Consider the following 21,459-nt stretch of genomic DNA (forward strand, 5'->3'; position numbering starts at 1 on the left):
TCGAGTGGGCAGTCACTGCCCGGAAAGAGGGGGCGCGAGGAGGAGCGGGAAGGCTAACACTCCCCAGGCGCGCCACCCACGCCGCGGGCACCAACCCTCGCGGAGGGAGGTGGGAAGCGCGTGCGCGGAGGGAGATGGGAAGCGCGTGCGCGGAGGGAGGTGGGAAGCGCGTGCGCGAGGGAAGTGGGCGGAGTGTGCGGGGCGGGAGGCGCGTGCGCGAAGCGCTGGGGGCGGGGCGATGGGCGGGGCCTGGGGAGGGGCGGGGCGAGCGCTGGGGCCGGGCCGCGGCCCGGAGCGGATAACCTCGGGCGGCCCCGCGCAGCTCGGAGTGCGCCCGGCCGTGAAGGCGGCTCAGCTGCGGGCCGCGGAGGATGTTCGCCCTCCTGGGAGTGACGACCGTGGTTCTGGTCGCCGGGGCGCCGTGGGGGTCGCCCGCAGCGGCAGGTGAGAGACGGGGATCCCGGCGCCGGGCGCCACGGCCCCGGGAGGAGGGTGGCCCGGCACGGGCGTTCGGGGGGACCTCGGTCTTCCGTGGCCACGGCGCTCGTGGGGCTGGAAACTCGAACGGGAGGACGTGGGGTTGGAGCTCCGTCCAGCCGCTGGCTCGGCGGCCCGCGCCGGGTCCCGGTGCCCCCGCCCCCCGCTCCCCGGCCCCGCCCATCCCGCGGCGCCGGGTGCCGAGAGCCTCCGGCCGGGCTCGCTTCCTGCTTGGGAAGCCGGCAGCCCGGCCGGGCCGAAGCCCGTCTCCTCCGCTCAGGGAGCAGCTCGTCCGCGCGGGACGGCGGTGGGGGTCGCGGGACTTCCGTGCCCCCGGGTGCGTCTAATTGAAAGTAGCCCCAAAGGAACGTGCACCGCCGGCCCCCCTCCCCCTGCAGCCCCGCCCCAGCCCCAGGGGTGCTGCCAGGCTGCGGAGCCGGGACCGGGGCGGGGATGGCCTGTTGGGGCAGGAACCCAGGGGTCCGGGGGGCTGAACTGTTGGCTTAGAAAACTGCACCCCAGTGTGGTCCATGGCGCCCTCTTTCTCAAACTCTGCCGCAGACATGGTGTCCGGGATAGCATGTGGGTGCTGTAGGGCCTTGGTGCAATCCGTGGTCATTTCTTTGATGCCTTTGGTTCATGAACATTTGCATTAAACTAGTGTTTGCTTTAATATAGGAATTTTCACGTAAAATTAACATTACAGGAGGATGTGCATTAAGATCTGTAGTTGAAAAATTAAAAAATATTTTTTAAAAAGATCCTAATTTTAATTTGGATTAGCGGAGAGCTGCTAAAAGTAAGTTTTTATATATATATATATATATATATTTTTTTTTTTTATTGACCTCAGGAAGGGAGAGGGAGAGACAGAAACATCAATGATGAGAGAGAATCACTGATCAGCTGCCTCCCGCACGCCCCCCACTGGGGATGGAGACCGCAACCCAGGCCTGTGCCCTTGACCAGAATGGAACCCGGTACCCTTCAGTCCGAATGCTCTGTTCACTGAGCCAGACCAGCTGGGGCTAAAAGTAAGTTTTCTACACAGCTGGCATGTCCTGAGCCCTTAACTGCACAGCAGGCACTCCAGGTATTTTAACGGTAGGAACTCCTTCAGCCTTCAGAATGGCCCGAGGCACCGCCATCCTCGTGGCTGTGTGCTGCTGAGCCCGAAAGACCTGGAGAGGCTGAGTCACTGCCTACGGCGGTGGCGGCTGGGAAATCAAACTGGGAATCGGCCCCGAGGCTGCCTTTCATTAACCTACTTTTTTTCTCCGAAGGAAAGTAACGTTCAAAACTAAATGAGCCGAAACCGGTTTGGCTCAGTGGATAGAGCGTCGGCCTGCGGACTGAAAGGTCCCAGGTTCGATTCCGGTCAAGGGCATGTACCTTGGTTGCAGGCACATCCCCAGTAGGGGGGTGTGCAGGAGGCAGCTGGTCGATGTTTCTCTCTCATCGATGTTTCTAACTCTCTATCCCTCTCTCTTCCTCTCTGTAAAAAATCAATAAAATGTATTTTTTAAAAAACTAAATGAAACGTTAACCCTAACTTGAGATCATCGTGTTGCTCTGCCTTTCAAGTACTCATACTTTTACACCTACTAAGTGCCATCCCGGGACCCTCACCTCAGACAAGGATCCGAGCTGAGGGAGGAACACTCTCTTTGTATGGACGTATGTGCTGGGATTCATGTCACTTTAAAAACTGGTAAACATGTGTCCGGTGGTCGGTGTGAATGGGAAAGGTGGGGGGCAGCCAGTTGTATAAACAGAAGTTTGGATTAAGTGCCCGTGTATATAATTTACATGCTAAAGGGGTGAATAAACTATTGTCAGAAGAATATTGCTAATAGTAATAGAACGAAATCTGTGAAAGCTAAAATCCTGTTTGATAAATCTGCCTCCCAGTCTGTCCATCAACCTGCTGACCTCACCTAGGCCCAGCGGCCTCGCCCGCAGGCTCTCCCTCCTCCGGCAGAAGGGCCGCGTCCCTGAGGAACCCCTGCTCACACAGTCAGAGCCCCTCCGCCTGTCCAGGCCCAGGACCGTAGCCGCAGGATGTTCTAGAGTGGACACCACAGATGCCACCAGGCCCTTTGTCGACCCCGTAAACCCAGCCTCTGCCTTAGATGCCTGGAACCGATAAAACTCCAACCAGCGGGTGGGAATTGAGTTTCGAGGAGGGGCAGGGGAGTATTCTGCTCAGGGATGAAATCTCAGAGGATATGAGTGTGAAATAGGAAACAGAGGCTGGGGGCACTCACCAGGCACCTCCGAACATTTTGTAAAAAGTCAGAAAAGGTTTTCTCCAGGGGCCCCCTCCCCCACTTTGGACGCCGTACCGTCCTCTCCAGCCGAGAAGTAGCAGCAGCCGTCCCGGTACAGAACGGGCTCTGCCCCGGGCCCAGCCCCTGCTGCTGCTGCAGAATCCACAAGGAGGTGGCAGGCTGCAGAAGTAAAACTGGAAACGTGGTAGGAACCAGAAATAAATCTGAAATCGGCCAGTCGCAGTCTGTGACTCACAGTGAAAAACCAGGCCCTCGTGCATTGAAGTTCGTGCGCCCAGCACGGCTGAGCGCTCTGAGGGATGATCTGAGGGATGCCCGGGGCGGTGGGGGGGGGGTAGGCCTGCCCGCCCTCGGGGCCTGCCTCAGGTTGGAGATCTGTGTTTTAAAGACTGTTCCCCCGGGTGTGAGAGCCTGCCAGCCGGCGGGCACCGGGCTGCAGGACTTCTCGCCGATTCCGGTGGAATGGGCAGCGCGGGCCCCCGGTCCGCGGGAGCTGGGTCTTGGAGGACTGGTGGTCAGAGAAGAGAGACGCGGTTGCCGTTGCCCGAAAGGGGAGAAAGGGGCGAGGGCACGCAGCGGTGGGAGATGAAAGAGTGGGCCTCTGTGGAGGTCCTTGGGGGCCCCAGGAGGCCCCCCCTGATTTCTCGGGTGCCTGAGGGCGTGGCCGACAGGTAACGCGCAGGGATGTCTCCCTTCTGTGACGAGCCGGCAGCTCTGAAAGCACAGCTGCTCCGTGCTCTGTGGCGTGGGAGGCAGAGTATCTGCCTGGAACTCAGACTGGGAAACCGGCTTGAGGCCGTTAAACAGTGAGCCCTGTCTCCTTCGCATCACGTGGCTTCCCGGCCAAACACAAACTCGCTTTTATACAGAGAACATTCTTCCAATTAAAAGACACAGCCCAGCCCGGCTGGCGTGGCTCAGTGGTTGAATGTCGGCCTATGAGCCAGGAGGTCACGTTTCAATTCCCGGGCCGGGCACATGCCCAGTGGGGGGCGTCCAGGAGGCAGCCGATCAGTGATTCTCTGTCATCGCTGATGTTTCTATCTCCCTCTCCTTTCCTCTCTGGGATCAGTACAAATACTGTTTTTAAAAAGACAAAGCCTGCTTCCCCCCTTTGTTTTCCACCTTCATTGGGTTATACCAATAGCTGACGTACGACGCTTTTTGTAGGTTACAGAAACGCAGTCTCTCCCAGCCCTCAATGCAGGGGGATAACTCGCTAACGGCCGCCCTGTGCTGGGTCAATCCGGGCCGTGCTTAGGTGTTCGTACACTTACCTTGTTGCATGTAACTGTTCCCGTGCTCTCATCAGCGAGGGGGAGGGGGAGGGGCACTTGGACGGTCTGTAGCGTGTCTGTAACTCTTCTTTCTTGTTCCCTGTGTAGGCGGAACAAGACTAAAGCCTCCCCAAAATGTGCACGTCGACATCATCGATGACACCTTCACCCTGCGGTGGGACCGGAGCGGGAGGCCTGCGGGGGCCGTGGCCGTGGCCGTGGCCGTGTCAGCGGATTACCAAGTGTACGTGCCCCCACTGGTGGCCGAGCATCTGAAGGATTTTCATAGTTTAATGCCAACATTTCTTTCCAGTTTTTGGAGCACTTGGCGCTTCCCCCCAGTGTTTAGAGAAAGGTCATGTCTACGTAATGTTTAGGGCTTCGTTTCGGCAAACAGAGACAGAGTCAGATTTCTCGTTGGGCGTTGCCGCCAGAGGGCGGTGGGGGTGGCGATGGCGGCAGCTCCGTCCGCAGCGCCGTCTCCGCCCTGGGCGCCGGGTCCCGGAAACCAGCCTGCCCTGGAGCATCGCGGTCACCGGAGGGGGGAGGGGGCGGAGGGCTGCGAGGCTGTCCCCGTGGAGTAGGACACGGGCCTCCCGGCCGCCGCTTCCTGTCGCCTCCATCTCGCTCGGCGTGTTCGTGTTAGATGGAGTCGGAAGCAGCTCCGTGTGTCTGGAGGGTCAGTGTCCCCTCCCCGGGGCTGACCTCCTGCTTCCTAATCGCCGAGAGGGTGGGCGGCGGGAGCGGCAGCAGAGAGGGTTCCAGAAGGAAGCGGAGCTCGGGACAGTGCGTGGTGCCGGGCGCCGGGCCTGTGTGCTGACCGCCCTGGGCGAGAAGGAGCAGGTGATGGTGGCGAAGGAGCAGGCGCAGGGCGTCGGGGACCGGAACCCCTCCCTGCACCCTGCACCCCGCACCCCGCACCCCAGCCACGCGCTCTTGTTCTCCAGTGGGTGGTCGATGAAAGTGGGAGATGGGTAATCTCACAGCTTTGGTAATTTTTTTAACTTGATTTTTAGAGAGAGGGAGGGGGAGAGAGAGAAACATTGGTGTGAGAGCGAAACATTGACGGCTGCCTCCTGCGGGGGAGTCTCAGGCACGTTCATGGGGGAGTCTAGAGCTCAGGCAGGGCAAGGGGGAGGTGACTGGCCTGGAAGGATGTGTTGTTTTTGGTAATTTTTTTAAAATGTGCCTTTATTGATTTTTAGAGAGAGAGGAGAGAGAGATAGAAACATCAATGATGAAAGAGAAACATCATCAATCGGCTGCCTCCTGCACGCTCCCTCCCAGGGACCGAGCCCACGACCCAGGCGTGTGCCCTGACCGGGAATCGAACCATGACCTCCTGGTTCATGGGTCGAGCTGTGCCGGCTGGACTATTTTTGGTAATTTTTTTAAACGTTTCCTTTTTTAAAAATAAGGTAGACTTGAAATTGGGTCGGCACCAAAATTATTTGGATACCATTCCTAGTTTCTGTTGTCATAAAGCATCTTTAAAATGAAGTCTATAATGTCCCCCAAATCAGCTAATGCCGGGACTGTGGACTGAGCTGCACAAAGCGCCGCCTCCGACCAGTGTCCCGGGCGGGCAGGGCCGCTGGGCCGGAGTCGGATCCCACCTCTCGCTGCCTCCCCTCCTCGCCCTGTCGCAGCACGGCCTTCGCTTGAGGCGCTGGTGACCACGGCTTCCTCCTGCGTCGGAAGAACCTAACGTTCGTCCCAGGGGCTTTGGGTTGACTGAATCCACTCTGAGGGCTCTGCTAGTGACAGTTTCTGTGAGTCCCTTGTTGCTGGTGACGGGACAGCAGGAAGGCGGGGTCAGCAGGCAGAGGGGGTCTCGTATTGAGGGCAGAGGAGGCTCTTAAACTCTCAAACTCTACGGACTCCGAGGTCTCTCTTGGGCCGGTGGCTGTTCATGGGAGCAGACCAGCGGGGCCATCAGCTGCAGCCCCAGGCTCCCCGTAGGAGCAGAAGGGCCAGGAGTTAAGTGTTCGGCCAGCGGGCACCGCTGCTTCCAGCACAGTCCACTTCTGCCTTGTGGGTCCTTCTCTCTCTGCTTCCCCCACAAAATTACAGAACCGGGTATGAGAGTCACTCCGTCAGACCCGCCTTTTATGACTCAGAACCTGCTGTCTGCATTGAGAAGGTGGAAGGGCACTAACATGTTAGCAGGACAGAAACTGGAGTAGAAGTCGCCGTGAGCTAGCTGCACGCGGCGTGCGCAGACCGCCCGGCACGCTCCCGTGTTCAGACAGTCGCTCACGCGTTCTCGTGCCTTTTCGTTTTGCAGACCCGGGACGGTGGATAACTGGACCAAACTGCCTGGGTGTCAGCGTGTGACGAGTGCCGCGTGCGACTTTTCTTCCCTCAACACGCATGTTTATGAGGAAATTAAACTGCGAGTGAGAGCAGAAGAAGGAAACCATACTTCTCCGTGGCATGAGCTTGACCCATTCATCCCATTTCAGCAAGGTGAGAACAGCTGCTGGGATTGCCGTGTGTGGGCTGTTCACGTGACCAGGCAGCGCACTTCCCACACCCGCTCGTTTGCATGATGAACGAGCTCCATCTTTTTTTATGCGTATCCTAAAGGCCCGGTGCACAAAATTCGTGCAAGGGGCTCGGCCCTCACAGCCCCAGCTTCACCTGGAAGGTCGTCGGGAGGGTCTTTCTGCGGTTTGGTCTAATTAGCATATCAGCTCTTTATTCTATAGGATATTTTTCTTGATTTCAGAGAGGAAGGGAGAGATAGAAGCATCAATGACGAGAGACAATCATTGATCGGCTGCCTCCTGCACGCCCCCTACTGGGGATCAAGCCCGCAACCCGGGCATCGTGCCCACAACCTGAGCATGTGCCCTGACCAGGAATCGAACCATGATCTCCTGGTTCATGGGTCTATGCTCAACCCCTGTGCCATCCCGGCTGGGCCCAAATATAAATCAGATCATGGCATTCCTCCAATCAGGGCCCTCAGATTCCTTACCGCCGGGCCACGAGTGACCTCTCTGACCTCATTGTCCACCACCCAGCCATTCCAGCCCCTCCTGTCTCTCGAGCATGGGAGCCCCTGCCCACCTTCGGGGCCTAGGCCCGAGTGCCCGCTGGAACACTTTCTCCCCAGCTGTTTGCACGGTCACGTCTCAGAGGCTCCCCTGACTAACTCGCCTGACGTCCCTCGCTCATCCTCTGGCCCTGTGTGATCTTCATGTTTCCTTACAGCATGCCTGCCACACGCGTGTGTCTCTGGGGGTTCCGCGTACCCCGGGCAGTGGGCTCACGGGGACTGTTTCACGCTGGGAGGCTCGGGCTGAGCACCGAGGCGTGTGGGTGCGTGGCGTCGCGGTGATGAAGCGCACAGTAAGAGTCCTGATCTTACAGCTCGGATCGGCCCTCCGAAGGTTCGCCTGGAAGCCGAGGACAAGGCCATAGCGGTCAGCATCTCGCCGCCCGGAGCCGAGGACAGCGTCATGTGGCACCTGGACCGCGGGAACTTCGCGTACAGCGTGGTCATCTGGAGCAACGCGTCCGGGGCGCCGGTGAGCGCGGCCTGCCCTGTGGCCGGGGAGACGGGCCCGCTCACCCTAACGCTTGGCTCTGCTCTTCTCTGACAGACAAGGAACGAAACTCTCCACTCCAGATACCCCAGAATCAAGATTCACAAGCTCGTGCCGCAGACCACCTACTGTGTGACCGTGAAGGCGCGCCTGCTCCTGCAGCGGAACCCCGCCGAGTCCAGCCCCGTGCGCTGCGTGAGCACCACAGGTGGGGCCGCGGCCGCGGGCATCGTGCACGTTGGGTGCTGCTTCATGGGGTGGTTTAGAGGAGAGTTAAACAAAAGCATCTACATGAGAACCCACAAAAGGGGTGGCAGTTGCTGGAGGAACAGTCAGCCTTGCAAAGCTGCCTTCCAGGCGAAGCGTTAACATGGAAACGTCCCGGGAGGTTTATTTCCTCAGAGACATCAGCCAACGAGTCCGGTCAAGGGGAGGAGCTTAGGTTTGTTTATTTTATTTTTTTTTTATTTTTTTTTTAAAAATATATTTTATTGATTTTTTTACAGAGAGGAAGAGAGAGGGATAGAGAGTTAGAAACATCGATGAGAGAGAAACATCGATCAGCTGCCTCCTGCACACTCCCCACTGGGGATGTGCCCACAACCAAGGTACATGCCCTTGACCGGAATTGAACCTGGGACCCTTCAGTCCCCAGGCCGACGCTCTATCCACTGAGCCAAACCGGTTTCGGCAGGTTTGTTTATTTTAATTATAAATGTAGTATCCTTTGTGGGGGTTTTGTTTGTTTGTTTTTTATAGATTTTAGTTTGTTGTTTTTTTAATATTTTTTATTGTTTTCAAAAAGGAACGGAGAGGGAGAGAGAAATAGAAACATCAGTGATAAGAGAGCAGCATGGATCGGCTGCCTCCTGCACACCCCCTGCTGGGGATCGAGCTCACAACCCGGGCCTGTGCCCTGACCAGGAATCCAACCGTGACCTCCTGGTTCAGAGGTCGATGCTCAACCACTGAGCCACGCTGGCCGGGCTGTGCTTTGTTATTTAAGTCAAACCACAGGGCAGGGTGTGAAGTGATGGTTTCCACTGGTCAGAGAGCAGGTGGCTGGCTCCTGTCAGCATGTACGGACTTGCAGTGGTTCTGTTTTTGTTTGTTTTTATCTTTATAGTTCAGATTATTACAGATGTCCCTCCTTTTCCCCCCATAGCTCCCCTCCACCCGGTTCCCACCCCACGCTAAGCCCTCACCACCTCACCGTCCTCATCCATAGGTGTAAGCTCTTTGTCCAGTCTCTTCCCGCACCCCCACACCCTCGTCCCCCCGAGAATTGTCAGTCCGCTCCCTCTCCATGCCCCTGATTCTATTACATTCACCAGTTTCTTCTGTTCATCAGATTTTTTTATTCATTTGATTTTTAGATTCACTTGTTGATAGATATGTATTTTTTTTGTCACTGTTGTTCATATTTTTTATCTTTACCTTTTTCTTCTTCTTCCTCTTCTTAAAGAATTCCCTTCAGCATTTCACATAATCCTGGTTTGGTGGTGATGAACTCCTTTAGCTTTTTCTTGTCTGTGAAGCTCTTTATCTGACCTTCAATTCTGAATGATAGCTTGGCTGGGTAGAGTAGTCTTGGTTGTAGGTTCTTGCTATTCATCACTTTGAATATTTCTTGCCATTCCCATCTGGCCTGCATAGTTTCTGTTGAGAAATCAGCTGACAGTCGTATGGGAGCTCCCTTGTAGGTAACTAACTGTTTTTCTCTTGCTGCTTGTAAGATTCTCTCTTTGTCTTTTGCCCTTGGCATTTTAATTATGATGTGTCTTGGTGTGGTCCTCTTTGGATTCCTCTTGTTTGGGGTTCTGTGCGCTTCCTGGACTTGTAAGTCTATTTCATTCACCAGGTAGGGGAAGTTTTCTGTAATTATTTCTTCTAATAGGTTTTCAGTATCTTGCTCTCTCTCTTCTTCTGGCACCCCCATAATTCGGATGTTGGTATGCTTGAAGTTGTCCCAGAGGCTCCTTACGCTATCTTCATATTTTTGGATTCTTTTTTCTTTTTGCTCTTCTGGTTGGGTGTTTTTTGCTTCCTCGTATTTCAAATCTTTGACTTGATTCTTGGGATCCTCTAGTCTGCTGTTGAATCTCTGTATATGATTCTTTTTATTTTTTTAAAATATATTTTATTGATTTTTTATAGAGAGGAAGGGAGAGGGAGAGGGATAGAGAGTTAGAAACATCAATGAGAGAGAAACATTGGTCAGCTGCCTCCTGCATACCTCCTTCTGGGGATGTGCCTGCAACCAAGGTACATGCCCTTGACCGGAATCGAACCCGGGACCTTTCAGTCTGCAGGCCGACGCTCTATCCACTGAGCCAAACCGGTTAGGGCTATTATTCTTTATTTCAGTCAGTGTATGCTTAATTTCTGACTGGTCCTTTTCCATTTTTTTGGCATTCTCACTCAGATCCTTGAAGGTCTCACTAAGTTCCTCGGAGATTTCTAGAAGATTCTTGAGTAACCTTATAACCGTGGTTTTAAACTGTATATCCAGTAGTTTGCTTTCCTCCATTTTTTCATTTGTGACATGTTTCTTTGTCTCCGCATTTTGGCTGCTTCCCTGTGTTTGTTTCTATGTACTGGGTAGCTGCTAAGTCTCCCTGAGTTGATAGAGTGGCCTTGTATAGTAGGTGCCCTATAGGGCCCAGTGGCTCGGCCTCCCCAGTCACCTGAGGTGGACACTCTTGGTGCGCCCCTGTGTGGGCTGTGTGCACTGTCTTGTAGTTGAGCCTTGATTGCTGTTGGTATCACTGGGAGGAATTGACCTCCAGGCCAATTGGCTGGGACTACAGTGGAAGAACTATAGGAGACACCCGTATGGGGCAGGACTTGCTTCAATGGGGCTCTGGTGCTCACTGAGTCTGCCCCCTGAGTGTGTCTCTTACAGATCTGAAGAGTTGTAATCTGGATGGTCCCACTTTGACCACTGGGTACACTGGCTCTTGGGTCTCCAAGGAGGTGCAAGGTCAGCCACTGTCTGGGGCCACCCAGCAGGAGCTACAGAGAGATCTGCAGATTCCTCCTCTTTGTTTGGGGTTTGGAGGCGCCCAGACGAGGCCCAGCTGTGAAGCGAGGCAGGTGCTGGTGCCGGCCTTGGGCCCTTTATTGATAGCGTTGGGGCTCCCTGACCCAGCTGCAGCTTGTTTGACAGGTTTTAGGCTGAGAAAGGACAGGCCATTCCTATGCAAAAGCCTCTGTGCACAGCTTGGGCGGGGTCTCAGGGAATCACAGGGCGGAGCAAACGGCCCCCACGTTCCTGCCCCGATGCCAGACAGCCCAGTTTCTCCCCGAATGTGCCTGGGTCCCCCAGGGTGTCGCCCGGAACTGAAGTTCAGAGCAAGCGGGAGCATGTATCTCCCTCCCGATTAAAAGAGCGGCACACCGGGTGCCAGCCCGTTCCGCGCCTCCTCCCAGTCTCAGTGCGCTTTCTTCTTCACCTCTAGTTGTAGAACTTCCACTCGGCCAGCTTTCCCGCGGTTCTGGATGATCGCTGTTCTGTCTTTTAGTTGTAATTTTGATGCGGTTGTAGGAGGCAGCAAGTACAGTGTCTGCCTATGCCGCCATCTTGGTTCTCTGTCGGTTCTGTTTGGTTTTAAATTCTAAAGAAGGCCCTGCTACGTACATGTGACGGCCGCTTGTTTCAGCCGGCACGTTGAGGCTCTCCTTGTATGTCAGCAGGCACGCAGGGCCTCCCCATCCTCTTACGTGGCGGCAGAGCCGTGCCCGCGTGGACCGCCGCATGACTACGGAACCACGCGGTGACAGAGCCTTCCCCTGCCCGCTGAGAGCGAGCGTTCTCGCCACGTGGATTTCGCTCGAGCAGACGTGTTCTGTGTTCTGTGTCTTCCAGTGGAAAATGAGCTGCCTGCTCCCGAAAATGTGCAGGTCGTTCTGGAAAACCAGGCCTATGTCCTCAGGTGGAACTACACACGGGACAACGTGACGTTTCAAGCCCAGTGGCTCAAGTAAGTTCCGTCTGCACGCCCCCACCCACCTGCTGTTCGTGCTCCCGCGGCCCCCCACCCACTGGCCGGCCCCCCCACCCGCTGGCCGGCCCCCCCACCCGCTGGCCGGCCCCCCCACCTGCTGGCCGGCCCCCCCACCCGCTGGCCGGCCCCCCCACCCGCTGGCCGGCCCCCCCACCCGCTGGCCGGCCCCTCCACCCGCTGGCCGGCCCCCCCAACCGCTGGCCGGCCCCCCCACCCGCTGGCCAGTCCCGGGATCGTGTTGTTGGAGACGGGGCATCTCATGCCAGCGCTGGCTCTGCCCGCGGCTGCTGCTGGCCTCTCTGGGCCTCAGTGTCTTCATCTGTTGTAAGATGTGTGTGTTCTGTGACACGGATGGTGTAAGATGTGTGTGTTCTGTAACATGGATGGTGTAAGATGCGTGTGTTCTGTAACATGGATGGTGTAAGATGTGTGTGTTCTGTAACATGGATGGTGTAAGATGTATGTGCTCTGTTAAATGGATGGTGTAAAGTGCGTGTGTTCTGTAACATGGATGGTGTAAGAGGTGTGTGTTCTGTAACATGGATGGTGTAAGATGCGTGTGTTCTGTAACATGGATGGTGTAAGATGCGTGTGTTCTGTAACATGGATGGTGTAAGATGTGTGTGTTCTGTAACATGGATGGTGTAAGATGCGTGTGTTCTGTAACATGGATGGTGTAAGATGCGTGTGTTCTGTAACATGGATGGTGTAAGATGTGTGTGTTCTGTAACATGGTGTAAGGTGTGTGTGTTCTGTAACATGGATGGTGTAAGATGCGTGTGTTCTGTAACACGGATGGTGTAAGATGCGTGTGTTCTGTAACATGGATGGTGTAAGATGCGTGTGTTCTGTAACACGGATGGTGTAAGATGCATGTGTTCTGTAACATGGATGGTGTAAGATGCGTGTGTTCTGTAACATGGATGGTGTAAGATGTGTGTGTTCTGTAACATGGTGTAAGGTGTGTGTGTTCTGTAACATGGATGGTGTAAGGTGTGTGTGTTCTGTAACATGGATGGTGTACGATGCGTGTGTTCTGTAACATGGATGGTGTAAGATGTGTGTGTTCTGTAACATGGTGTAAGGTGTGTGTGTTCTGTAACATGGATGGTGTAAGGTGTGTGTGTTCTGTAACATGGATGGTGTACGATGCGTGTGTTCTGTAACATGGATGGTGTAAGATGTGTGTGTTCTGTAACATGGATGGTGTACGATGTGTGTGTCCTGTAACATGGGTGGTGTAAGATGTGTGTGTTCTGTAACATGGATGGTGTAAGATGTGTGTGTTCTATAACATGGATGGTGTAAGATGTGTGTGTCCTGTAACATGGGTGGTGTAAGATGTGTGTGTTCTGTAACATGGATGGTGTAAGATGTGTGTTCTGCAACATGGTGTAAGGTGTGTGTGTTCTGTAACATGGATGGTGTAAGATGTGTGTGTCCTGTAACATGGATGGTGTAAGATGTGTGTGTTCTGTAACATGGATGGTGTAAGATGTGTGTTCTGCAACATGGTGTAAGGTGTGTGTGTTCTGTAACATGGATGGTGTAAGATGTGTGTGTTCTGTAACATGGTGTAAGGTGTGTGTGTTCTGTAACATGGATGGTGTAAGATGTGTGTGTTCTGTAACATGGATGGTGTAAGATGTGTGTGTTCTGTAACATGGATGGTGTAAGATGTGTGTGTTCTATAACATGGATGGTGTAAGATGTGTGTGTCCTGTAACATGGGTGGTGTAAGATGTGTGTGTTCTGTAACATGGATGGTGTAAGATGTGTGTTCTGCAACATGGTGTAAGGTGTGTGTGTTCTGTAACATGGATGGTGTAAGATGTGTGTGTTCTGTAACATGGTGTAAGGTGTGTGTGTTCTGTAACATGGATGGTGTAAGATGTGTGTGTTCTGTAACATGGATGGTGTAAGGTGCGTGTGTTCTGTAACATGGATGGTGTAAGGTGCATGTGTTCTGTAACATGGATGGTGTAAGATGCGTGTGTTCTGTAACATGGATGGTGTAAGGTGTGTGTGTTCTGTAACATGGATGGTGTAAGGTGTGTGTGTTCTGTAACATGGATGGTGTAAGATGCGTGTGTTCTGTAACATGGATGGTGTAAGGTGTGTGTGTTCTGTAACATGGATGTGTAAGGTGTGTGTGTTCTGTAACATGGATGTGTAAGGTGTGTGTGTCATGTAACATGGATGGTGTAAGGTGTGTGTGTTCTGTAACACGGATGGTGTAAGATGCGTGTGTTCTGTAACATGGATGTGTAAGGTGTGTGTGTCATGTAACATGGATGGTGTAAGGTGTGTGTGTTCTGTAACACGGATGGTGTAAGATGCGTGTGTTCTGTAACACGGATGGTGTAAGATGCGTGTGTTCTGTGACATGGATGGTGTAAGATGCGTGTGTTCTGTAACATGGATGGTGTAAGATGCGTGTGTTCTGTAACACGGATGGTGTAAGGTGTGTGTGTTCTGTAACATGGATGGTGTAAGATGCATGTGTTCTGTAACACGGATGGTGTAAGGTGCGTGTGTTCTGTAACACGGATGGTGTAAGGTGCGTGTGTTCTGTAACATGGATGGTGTAAGGTGCGTGTGTTCTGTAACATGGATGGTGTAAGATGCGTGTGTTCTGTAACACGGAGTGCCGACGGCTCTGTCTGGCAGAGGCGTGGTTCTGGCTGCGATGTCGCCTCCCCGAAGGGAAGGTTCTCCCTCAGAGCTCACTTCTCCGCGGGGCTCGAGTGGCCTCAGTCCCGGCCCGGGGCCTTGGCCGCACCCCCACGGCCGCCGCCCGGCGCCGCCCGGTCAGAGCGCACGGAGAGCTGCCGGGCTCCACGCGAGTCGGCACCCCGGAGCCATCGAAAGTGCAGCCAACAAGACGCCGCTCCCCGCTCCTGTCTTCTCCGCGTCCCCGCAGCCCCGCGCCCCCGGGTGCTCCCCCGGGACAGGCTCTCGTCCCCGGGCACCCAGTTCCCGAGGGCACCGTTCACCGTTACAGCCCGCCCCTCGCAGGGTGGCTGCCTGTTACGGCGCTCCATACAAACACTGACTAAATCAACGTGTTTGGAACTGAAAACAAACAGTGTTTGTCTTTAAAGCTCCTATTTGAAAAGGTTCCCTGGAAGCGATTCAGAGAAGTGGGCGCACGTGCAGGGCTGCGAACGCGCCCCCGTGGCCCGGTGCGCCCTGCCCCGGGACCTGTTCCGGAAGGAGGTGTACTTCCGTGTCCGGGCCGCCCGCGGGAACCGCTCGTCCCCCTGGTCCGAGGAGGAGAAGTTTGATGCTGGAAGACGAGGTACGCAGTCGCCTTTACTCTGGATCCCAGTTCTTCACCCTGGAGGTCCTTTGATCTCCTCTAATCTGCGTTAACGCCGGCCTTACCCCTCCCAGCGGTCATCCCCCCTCCGGTCGTGGCCTTGAAGCCCCTGGACAGCCACTCGCTCCAGGTCGCCATCGGCTTCCCGGACCGGACCGAGTTCCAGTTCTACCTGCTCACCTACGAAGTCAGTTTTTGGGAAAACACTTCCAATACAGAGGTAAAAAGACTACAGCTTTGTAATTGAGCGTTATAATTGATTGAGTGAAAATAAAGCTTGGCTCGGCCGGCGTGGCTCAGTGATTGAGCATTGACCTATGAACCAGGAGGTCAAGGTTCGATTCCTGGTCAGAGCACATGCCCGGGTTGCAGGCTCGATCCCCAGTAGGGAGCGTGCAGGAAGCAGCTGATCAGTGATTCTCTCTCGTCATATCTCTCGCTCCGTCTCCCTTCCTCTCTGAAATCAATACAAATGTATTTTTTAAAAGCTGCACGTTACGATTATAGGGACATTTTTAGACTTTAAGACTGTGTGAGCACGCTGTCCCTCCAGGGGGCACGTCCGCACTGTTCCCCCCCTCCCCCCCCCCCCCCCCCCCCCCCCCCCGGGCGCCCGTCTCCTAACCTCAGACCCCAGGAGACGTGCGGGCCGCTCGCCCCCAGGCCCGTTCCTCTCACTCCCGGAGCCAGGACCGGCTCCGCTGCTGCTTCTGTTCGTCCTTCCTGCGTCACTGTCCGCGGCTTTGGTAACGGCCCCGACACACAGTGAGGAGAGACGCCGGCCGGCCCGGCGGGGTCAGCGGTGAGCGGAGCCCCTGCGCCGAGGCCACACCTCAGCCCCGTCGGGGCGCAGGCTGGGGGGCGGCCGTTCTCTCTTGGTTGACGTTTCTCTCTGACCCTCTCTCCTCTCTAAAGCCGACAAAGACATTGTTTCCATTGAAATTTAAAAACGATCACACGGCTCTTCGGCAGCGGCATCGCTGACTCTGGCTCGGCACCGCGTGTTGTCCCATCACGTGTGTCTCCTGAGCCTGTGTCCGCCGTGTGGGAGCCAGTCTTGGGGCGAATCTTAGAGAATCGGGGCAGGAGACGTTCCCCGTCCGAGCCCGCGGGGCTGAGTCCTGCGATGGCGGCTTGTCTTTCACAGAGGACCATCGTGGAGCAGAAAACCGACTTCCTGGTCCCCGGCCTGAGGCCGCACACGGTGTACTGCGCGGCCGCCCGGGCGCTGCTGGAGGCCGGGCCGAGGAGCCAGCGCAGCGGCCCCAGCAACACGGCGTGCGCCCGGACGGAAGCAGGTGCGCAGCTCCCGCCGCGTCTCCCCGAAAAGGCAGCCTCAGCCCTGGCCAGCGCGGCTCCGTGGAGAGCGCGTCGGCCTGCGGAGCAAAGGGTTCCGGGTTCGATTCCGGTCAAGGGCATGGACCTTGGTTGCGGGCTCCTCCCCGGCCTGGGCCCTGGTCAGGGCGCATGCGGGAGGCAGCCCATGGACGTATCTCTCTCACTTTGATATTTCTCTCCCTCTCTCCCTCTCTCTTCCACTCTCTCTAAAAATCAATGGAAACATATCCTTGGGCGAGGATTTAAAAAATAAAATACAAATGCAACTTCATAAAAATAACTCCGCTCGCTGAGGAGCGTGCAGTGCTTCATCCACTGCAGACGCGCGTCTGAGCTCAGGCTTGGCGTCTGGAAACTGTTAATGGTCACTCAGCTCAGTGTTTTAATGCTCACTCCATCCCGCGTCCACCCCGCTAACCTGTGGCCGCTGCCCGTTAGCGCTAACGACCCCCCTTCCCAGCTCCTCGGAGTTACCCTGTGGGAGTCCGCTGGCTCCGCGGGAGCTGGGTTTCTCTGGGAACCGCTCGGTCTCGTCTGGTTCTCGTTTCTGGCTCTGGTCCCCGTGCGGCCGTGTGGGAGGCGCCGGGTCAGGCTGTCCCTTCCCCTGGGTCCCGGATGCCCTCCAGGCCCCTCTTAGGAACGCCATGGCCAACAGGAGGCGTAGGCTCTGCCACCAGAGGTATTTCTAAGGCTATTGCAGTAGCCTTTTATTTAATAGATTTCCTGCCCTGGCTGGTGTGGCTCAGTGGATAGAGCATCAGCCTGTGGACTGAAGCGTCCCGGGTTAGATTCCAGTCAAGGGCACAGGCCTGGGTTGCAGGCTCGGTCCCCAGTAGGAGGTGTGCAGGAGGCAGCTGATCCATGATTCTCTCTCATCATTGATGTTTCTCTCTCCCTTCCTCCCTGAAATCAAGAAAAAATATATATTTTAAATAAACTTTAAAAACAGATTTCCTTCACCGGCTCTTGCTCTGCTGCGAACTCTCGGGCTCTGAGGTGTCCGTGTGCCAGACCCCCGGCTGACGTCTGTGCTTGTTTCAGGAGGCGCCCCCGGAGCCTGGCTGGCGGCCGGCGTTAGCGCTGTGCTCGCCGCCCTGCTCGGCCTCTGCGCTGTGGCCGCCCTCGGGAAGCTGGTCCATTACGTGTTCTTCCCGTCGGGAAAGCCGCCCTCCACCATCGACGAGGTGGGTGCCTCCTCTGTCTGCGGCTGGACTTGCCTCAGATGAACGCACGCGTCTCCCTGCTGTTAGGAGCAGTGCGGCCCTGGGGGTTTGCTTCCAGCGCCCGTGGGAGCGGCCGTGAGGGCTGTACCAGCGGGGGGCCTCGGCCTCCCTTTCCCGGCCCGCGGGCCGCCCGGCATCTGGTCACTGTCGGAGTGGTTCGCAGAGCTGTCCCGGGTTCTGTGGCGAACGCGGAACGTGAACCAGCAGCCTTGGTGTCCTTCCCGTCACCTCTGAGCGGGGCTGGAGCGCTGCTGTGAGGTCAGGTGTTGCCAGAAGCGCTCACTGATGAGGGCGCACCCCCAGCCTCCGCCCGGGCGGGGTCCATGGGGGGCTCCGGGCCTGTCCCAGAGGACAGCGCAGCCTCAGCTTTGGGCCAGAGGCGCTGCAGCTGAGGGGTGCTAGCTGATGCGTTTGCACTGCACGCTCCGTGACCTTGGCGTGCCCTTGGCTGTGAGGTGGGGCCGGGGAAGCCTCCCGCAGAGCTGTGAGCAGAGATGAGCCGGGAGGCCGGGCCATGCAGCCCGCGGTGTGTCACTCTCAGGGCCGGAGTCCGATCTCCCTACAGACTCTGCTCCTCGGGGCTGCTCCTTACAGCTCGCTGGGATAGCGAGTCCTGGCTGAACAGCGAGTCCTGGCTGAACAGCGAGTCCTGGCTGAACAGCTAGTCCTCGTTGAACAGCTAGTCCTGGCTGAACAGCTAGTCCTGGTTGAACAGCTAGTCCTGGCTGAACAGCTAGTCCTGGCTGAACAGCTAGTCCTGGTTGAACAGCTAGTCCTGGCTGAACAGCGAGTCCTGGCTGAACAGCTAGTCCTGGCTGAACAGCTAGTCCTCGTTGAACAGCTAGTCCTCGTTGAACAGCTAGTCCTGGCTGAACAGCTAGTCCTCGTTGAACAGCTAGTCCTGGTTGAACAGCTAGTCCTGGCTGAACAGCGAGTCCTGGCTGAACAGCTAGTCCTGGCTGAACAGCTAGTCCTCGGTGAACAGCTAGTCCTGGCTGAACAGCGAGTCCTGGCTGAACAGCTAGTCCTGGCTGAACAGCTAGTCCTCGTTGAACAGCTAGTCCTGGCTGAACAGCTAGTCCTGGCTGAACAGCTAGTCCTCGTTGAACAGCTAGTCCTGGCTGAACAGCTAGTCCTGGCTGACCAGGGTAAATTAACTTATCATTTGTGCTGCCGGAGCTTTGCGGATGGATGTTCAGTTTTTTATTATTTCGCAGTGAAATGCCCGCAGCCCCAGGGCCCTCGCTGTCCGCCCCTCGGCCTCTGCCCGCCAGCGCCGTGCATCTGTCTTAGGTCCCGTCAGATCCTCGCCAGAGACGACACCGCGTGTGCGGGACTCACGGACGGGTTTGTTCCGAACGTCGTGATGCACGCGATGTGCTCGGCACCGACTTCTGTGAAACTACAGCTGTGAGACCCGCAGCTGCTTCGTCCTTTAATGACCCGTTTCTCTCCTCTTCCTTTCAAACTAGTATTTCCCCGAGGAGCCGGTGAGGAACCTCTTGCTCTCCACGTCCGTGGAGCAGACGGAGAAGTGCTTCATCATTGAGAACGCAGACACCGTCTCTGCACACGTGACGCACGTGGATGAGGATCACAAAACATACAACTCCCAGACGAGCCAGGACTCGGGCAACTACTCCATCGAGGACGGGAGCGCTGAGAGCGGCGGCAGCCACACCGGCGAGGAGCCGGGCCCGCCGGGGGCGGGGACAGGCGCGCGCTCAGCGGGCGGGCGGTTTGCGTGACGCTGGGAGCCTGAGCCCGGCTCCTCCGGGAACTGTCGAGAGGGTCTCGCTTGTGGGAAAAGAAAAAACGCCTTCGGAGCACAGGCCCTCAGCGCGCAGGCTCGCTCCCGGTCTGTTGGCAGGTGAAGCTGCGGGAATCGGACGCCGTGGAAGAGCAGCCGAGTCGCCCCGACGGCGCTGCCCTGGTGGGACCTGGGGTCCGGTGCCAGCTCAGCCAGGGAGGCCTGGTGCTGCCAGTTACACTGCCTGGTGCCCCGGCCGTGCCTGGCCCGACGCATCCCCGTCCCCGGAGACAGCAGCCGCTTGGTCTTTGCTTGGGCGCTGACGCGGGCCCTGGGAGACGTCCTCTGACCCCGTTCTGAAGAGGGACTGACTCTGGAAGACGCCCGCCCCGCCCATGGCTCCGGGGGTTGGGCATTGTCCGTGCACGGAAAGGCCGCCGGCTCAATTCCCGGTCAGGGCACAGTGCCCAGTAGGGCCTGCCCAGCACGTGGGCCCCGGGCCTGCCTGCCTGTGTGGGGTGCGCCGGAGGGAAATCCCCGACGCCCGTTAACACACCAGTGGGGGCAGGCCCCTAAGATGGGGCGCACGGCTTCAGGGCCTCTGTGGTCCTCGGGGGCCGGCGGCCGGGCAGCAGACAGGCCCGGGTGCCTGCTCACCGGCCCCGCAGCCTCCGTGGTCAGCACAGCTGGCCGGCCTGTTTGCAGCTGACGGGGTTTCTTCTGAAAACCATGGACTCGGGAGCCCAGGAACCTGCCTCGGATTCCAGCAGGAAGGGTCTCGGGGAGGCCAGACGGCATCTGGGAGTGTACACGAGGCTTCTCAGCGCCGCCAGAACCGGCGTGTAGATTAATGTAGGCGTGAATGGCGACACGGCTCCGAACGTCACACTTACACCTGCGCGTGCACACCCACCCGAGGTGGCCCAGGTCCAGAAGCACCAAGTGCAGGTCCGTCAGAAATCAGCAGCTCAGAACGTCAGCGTCTGGCTGGGCGCGGTTTTAAAATACAACCTGGGGCGTGCGGCCGGCACGGGAGTGCCCGGGGATTTGGAGGGTGCACAGACACACACCCGCCCCCACCCCAACTGCCTGGCGCATCGTGCATTTGTTTTGTCTGCTGTCTGCCGTGCATTTGTTTTGTCTTCTGTCTGTCGTGCATTTGTTTTGTCTGCTGTCTGTCGTGCATTTGTTTTGTCTGCTGTCTGTCTGCCCTGCCAGGCCGGGCTCAGAGCACGCCTTCCCGGTACCCCGGGGCCCCCGGGGGGCAGGGCCTGCACACAGGAGTGCAGGAAACGTGATCGCGTGGATGAAATGGGACATTTGAACCCCGTGCGTGCTCTGACAACATCTGTATGTTTATTGCGTTCTGGAAGGACATACCAACATTTTTATGCAAAAATCTTTTGTACCAATAATTTCATTTGTACTTTTGCCCGAAGCCCTGTTGGTGTAAATAGTTTTATATAATAAAACTGGAGCCAAAGTCTGATCGGTTGTTGTGCTTGAACTTCGTAAACTTCTGTACGCCAACGGGGCTGCCCCTGGGGCCTTCGCCGAGTTTTCATAAGGGAGGGGCTGGGGCCAGAGCCTGGGCCTGCGATCCCGCGCAGCGTCCCCACCCCGCCCCTGCCCCTCCCCCCATCCCTGCCCCCATTGCCCCTCTCCCCCCACCCCCCAAGCCGCCTAGGTGTTTCCTTCCCAACCTCAGCTCCCTTCGGGCGGGCGGGCGGCGGCCTCAGGAGGGGGTGCAGGTGCCTGCTCTGTGCGCTGGACTCCATGGCTGTCCTCGTGCAAATGCTTCTTTTCCTACAGGATAAGCTCCTCCTACGGAGACCCCCACCCACGCGGCCCTGCCTCCTAGGCTTCTGCGTCTGACATCCCGTCGGGAACCCTTCCATTTCAGTGTTCCCAATGAGCCTTCTCCGTTTTCCCCCGAATGGACAGGGAAGCGAAACACTTAGTCCATCCATCTCTGATGCCCGAGAAGTGCCCCGTCCCTCGGCAGCAGCGACAATGCCAGCAGGGGCCGCGGGTCACTCCCCTTCCCCGGGTTAGGTGCTCCCAGCAGCTCGGCTCGGCCACGGCCACACGCACACGCACACGCGGGGGTTGGCTGGGCTGCTGTTAGGGAGGAAATGAGGAACGTGGATCCCACCGGAGGGCAAAGGAAAGGCGGGAAGAGGGCGTGACGTGCCCATGCAAAGGGCCTCGGGGTCCCGC

General features: G+C 56.8%; 1 protein-coding gene across 1 annotated transcript; it reads left to right on the top strand.

Moving 5' to 3' along the window:
• The first annotated feature begins 264 nt into the window (after nucleotides 1-264).
• IFNAR1 (interferon alpha and beta receptor subunit 1) lies at nucleotides 265-20,728 on the top strand. The gene is made up of 11 exons (XM_054713440.1): nucleotides 265-444; nucleotides 4,154-4,289; nucleotides 6,333-6,514; nucleotides 7,424-7,581; nucleotides 7,657-7,807; nucleotides 11,468-11,582; nucleotides 14,711-14,907; nucleotides 15,003-15,148; nucleotides 16,076-16,226; nucleotides 17,308-17,450; nucleotides 18,962-20,728. The coding sequence occupies exons 1-11, from the start codon at nucleotides 372-374 to the stop codon at nucleotides 19,235-19,237; spliced, it is 1,728 nt and encodes a 575-aa protein (XP_054569415.1). The 5' UTR covers nucleotides 265-371; the 3' UTR covers nucleotides 19,238-20,728.
• The last annotated feature ends 731 nt before the right edge of the window (nucleotides 20,729-21,459 follow it).

The sequence above is a fragment of the Eptesicus fuscus genome, chromosome 3 (genome assembly GCF_027574615.1).
Source record: "Eptesicus fuscus isolate TK198812 chromosome 3, DD_ASM_mEF_20220401, whole genome shotgun sequence".
Classification (NCBI taxonomy): domain Eukaryota; kingdom Metazoa; phylum Chordata; class Mammalia; order Chiroptera; family Vespertilionidae; genus Eptesicus; species Eptesicus fuscus.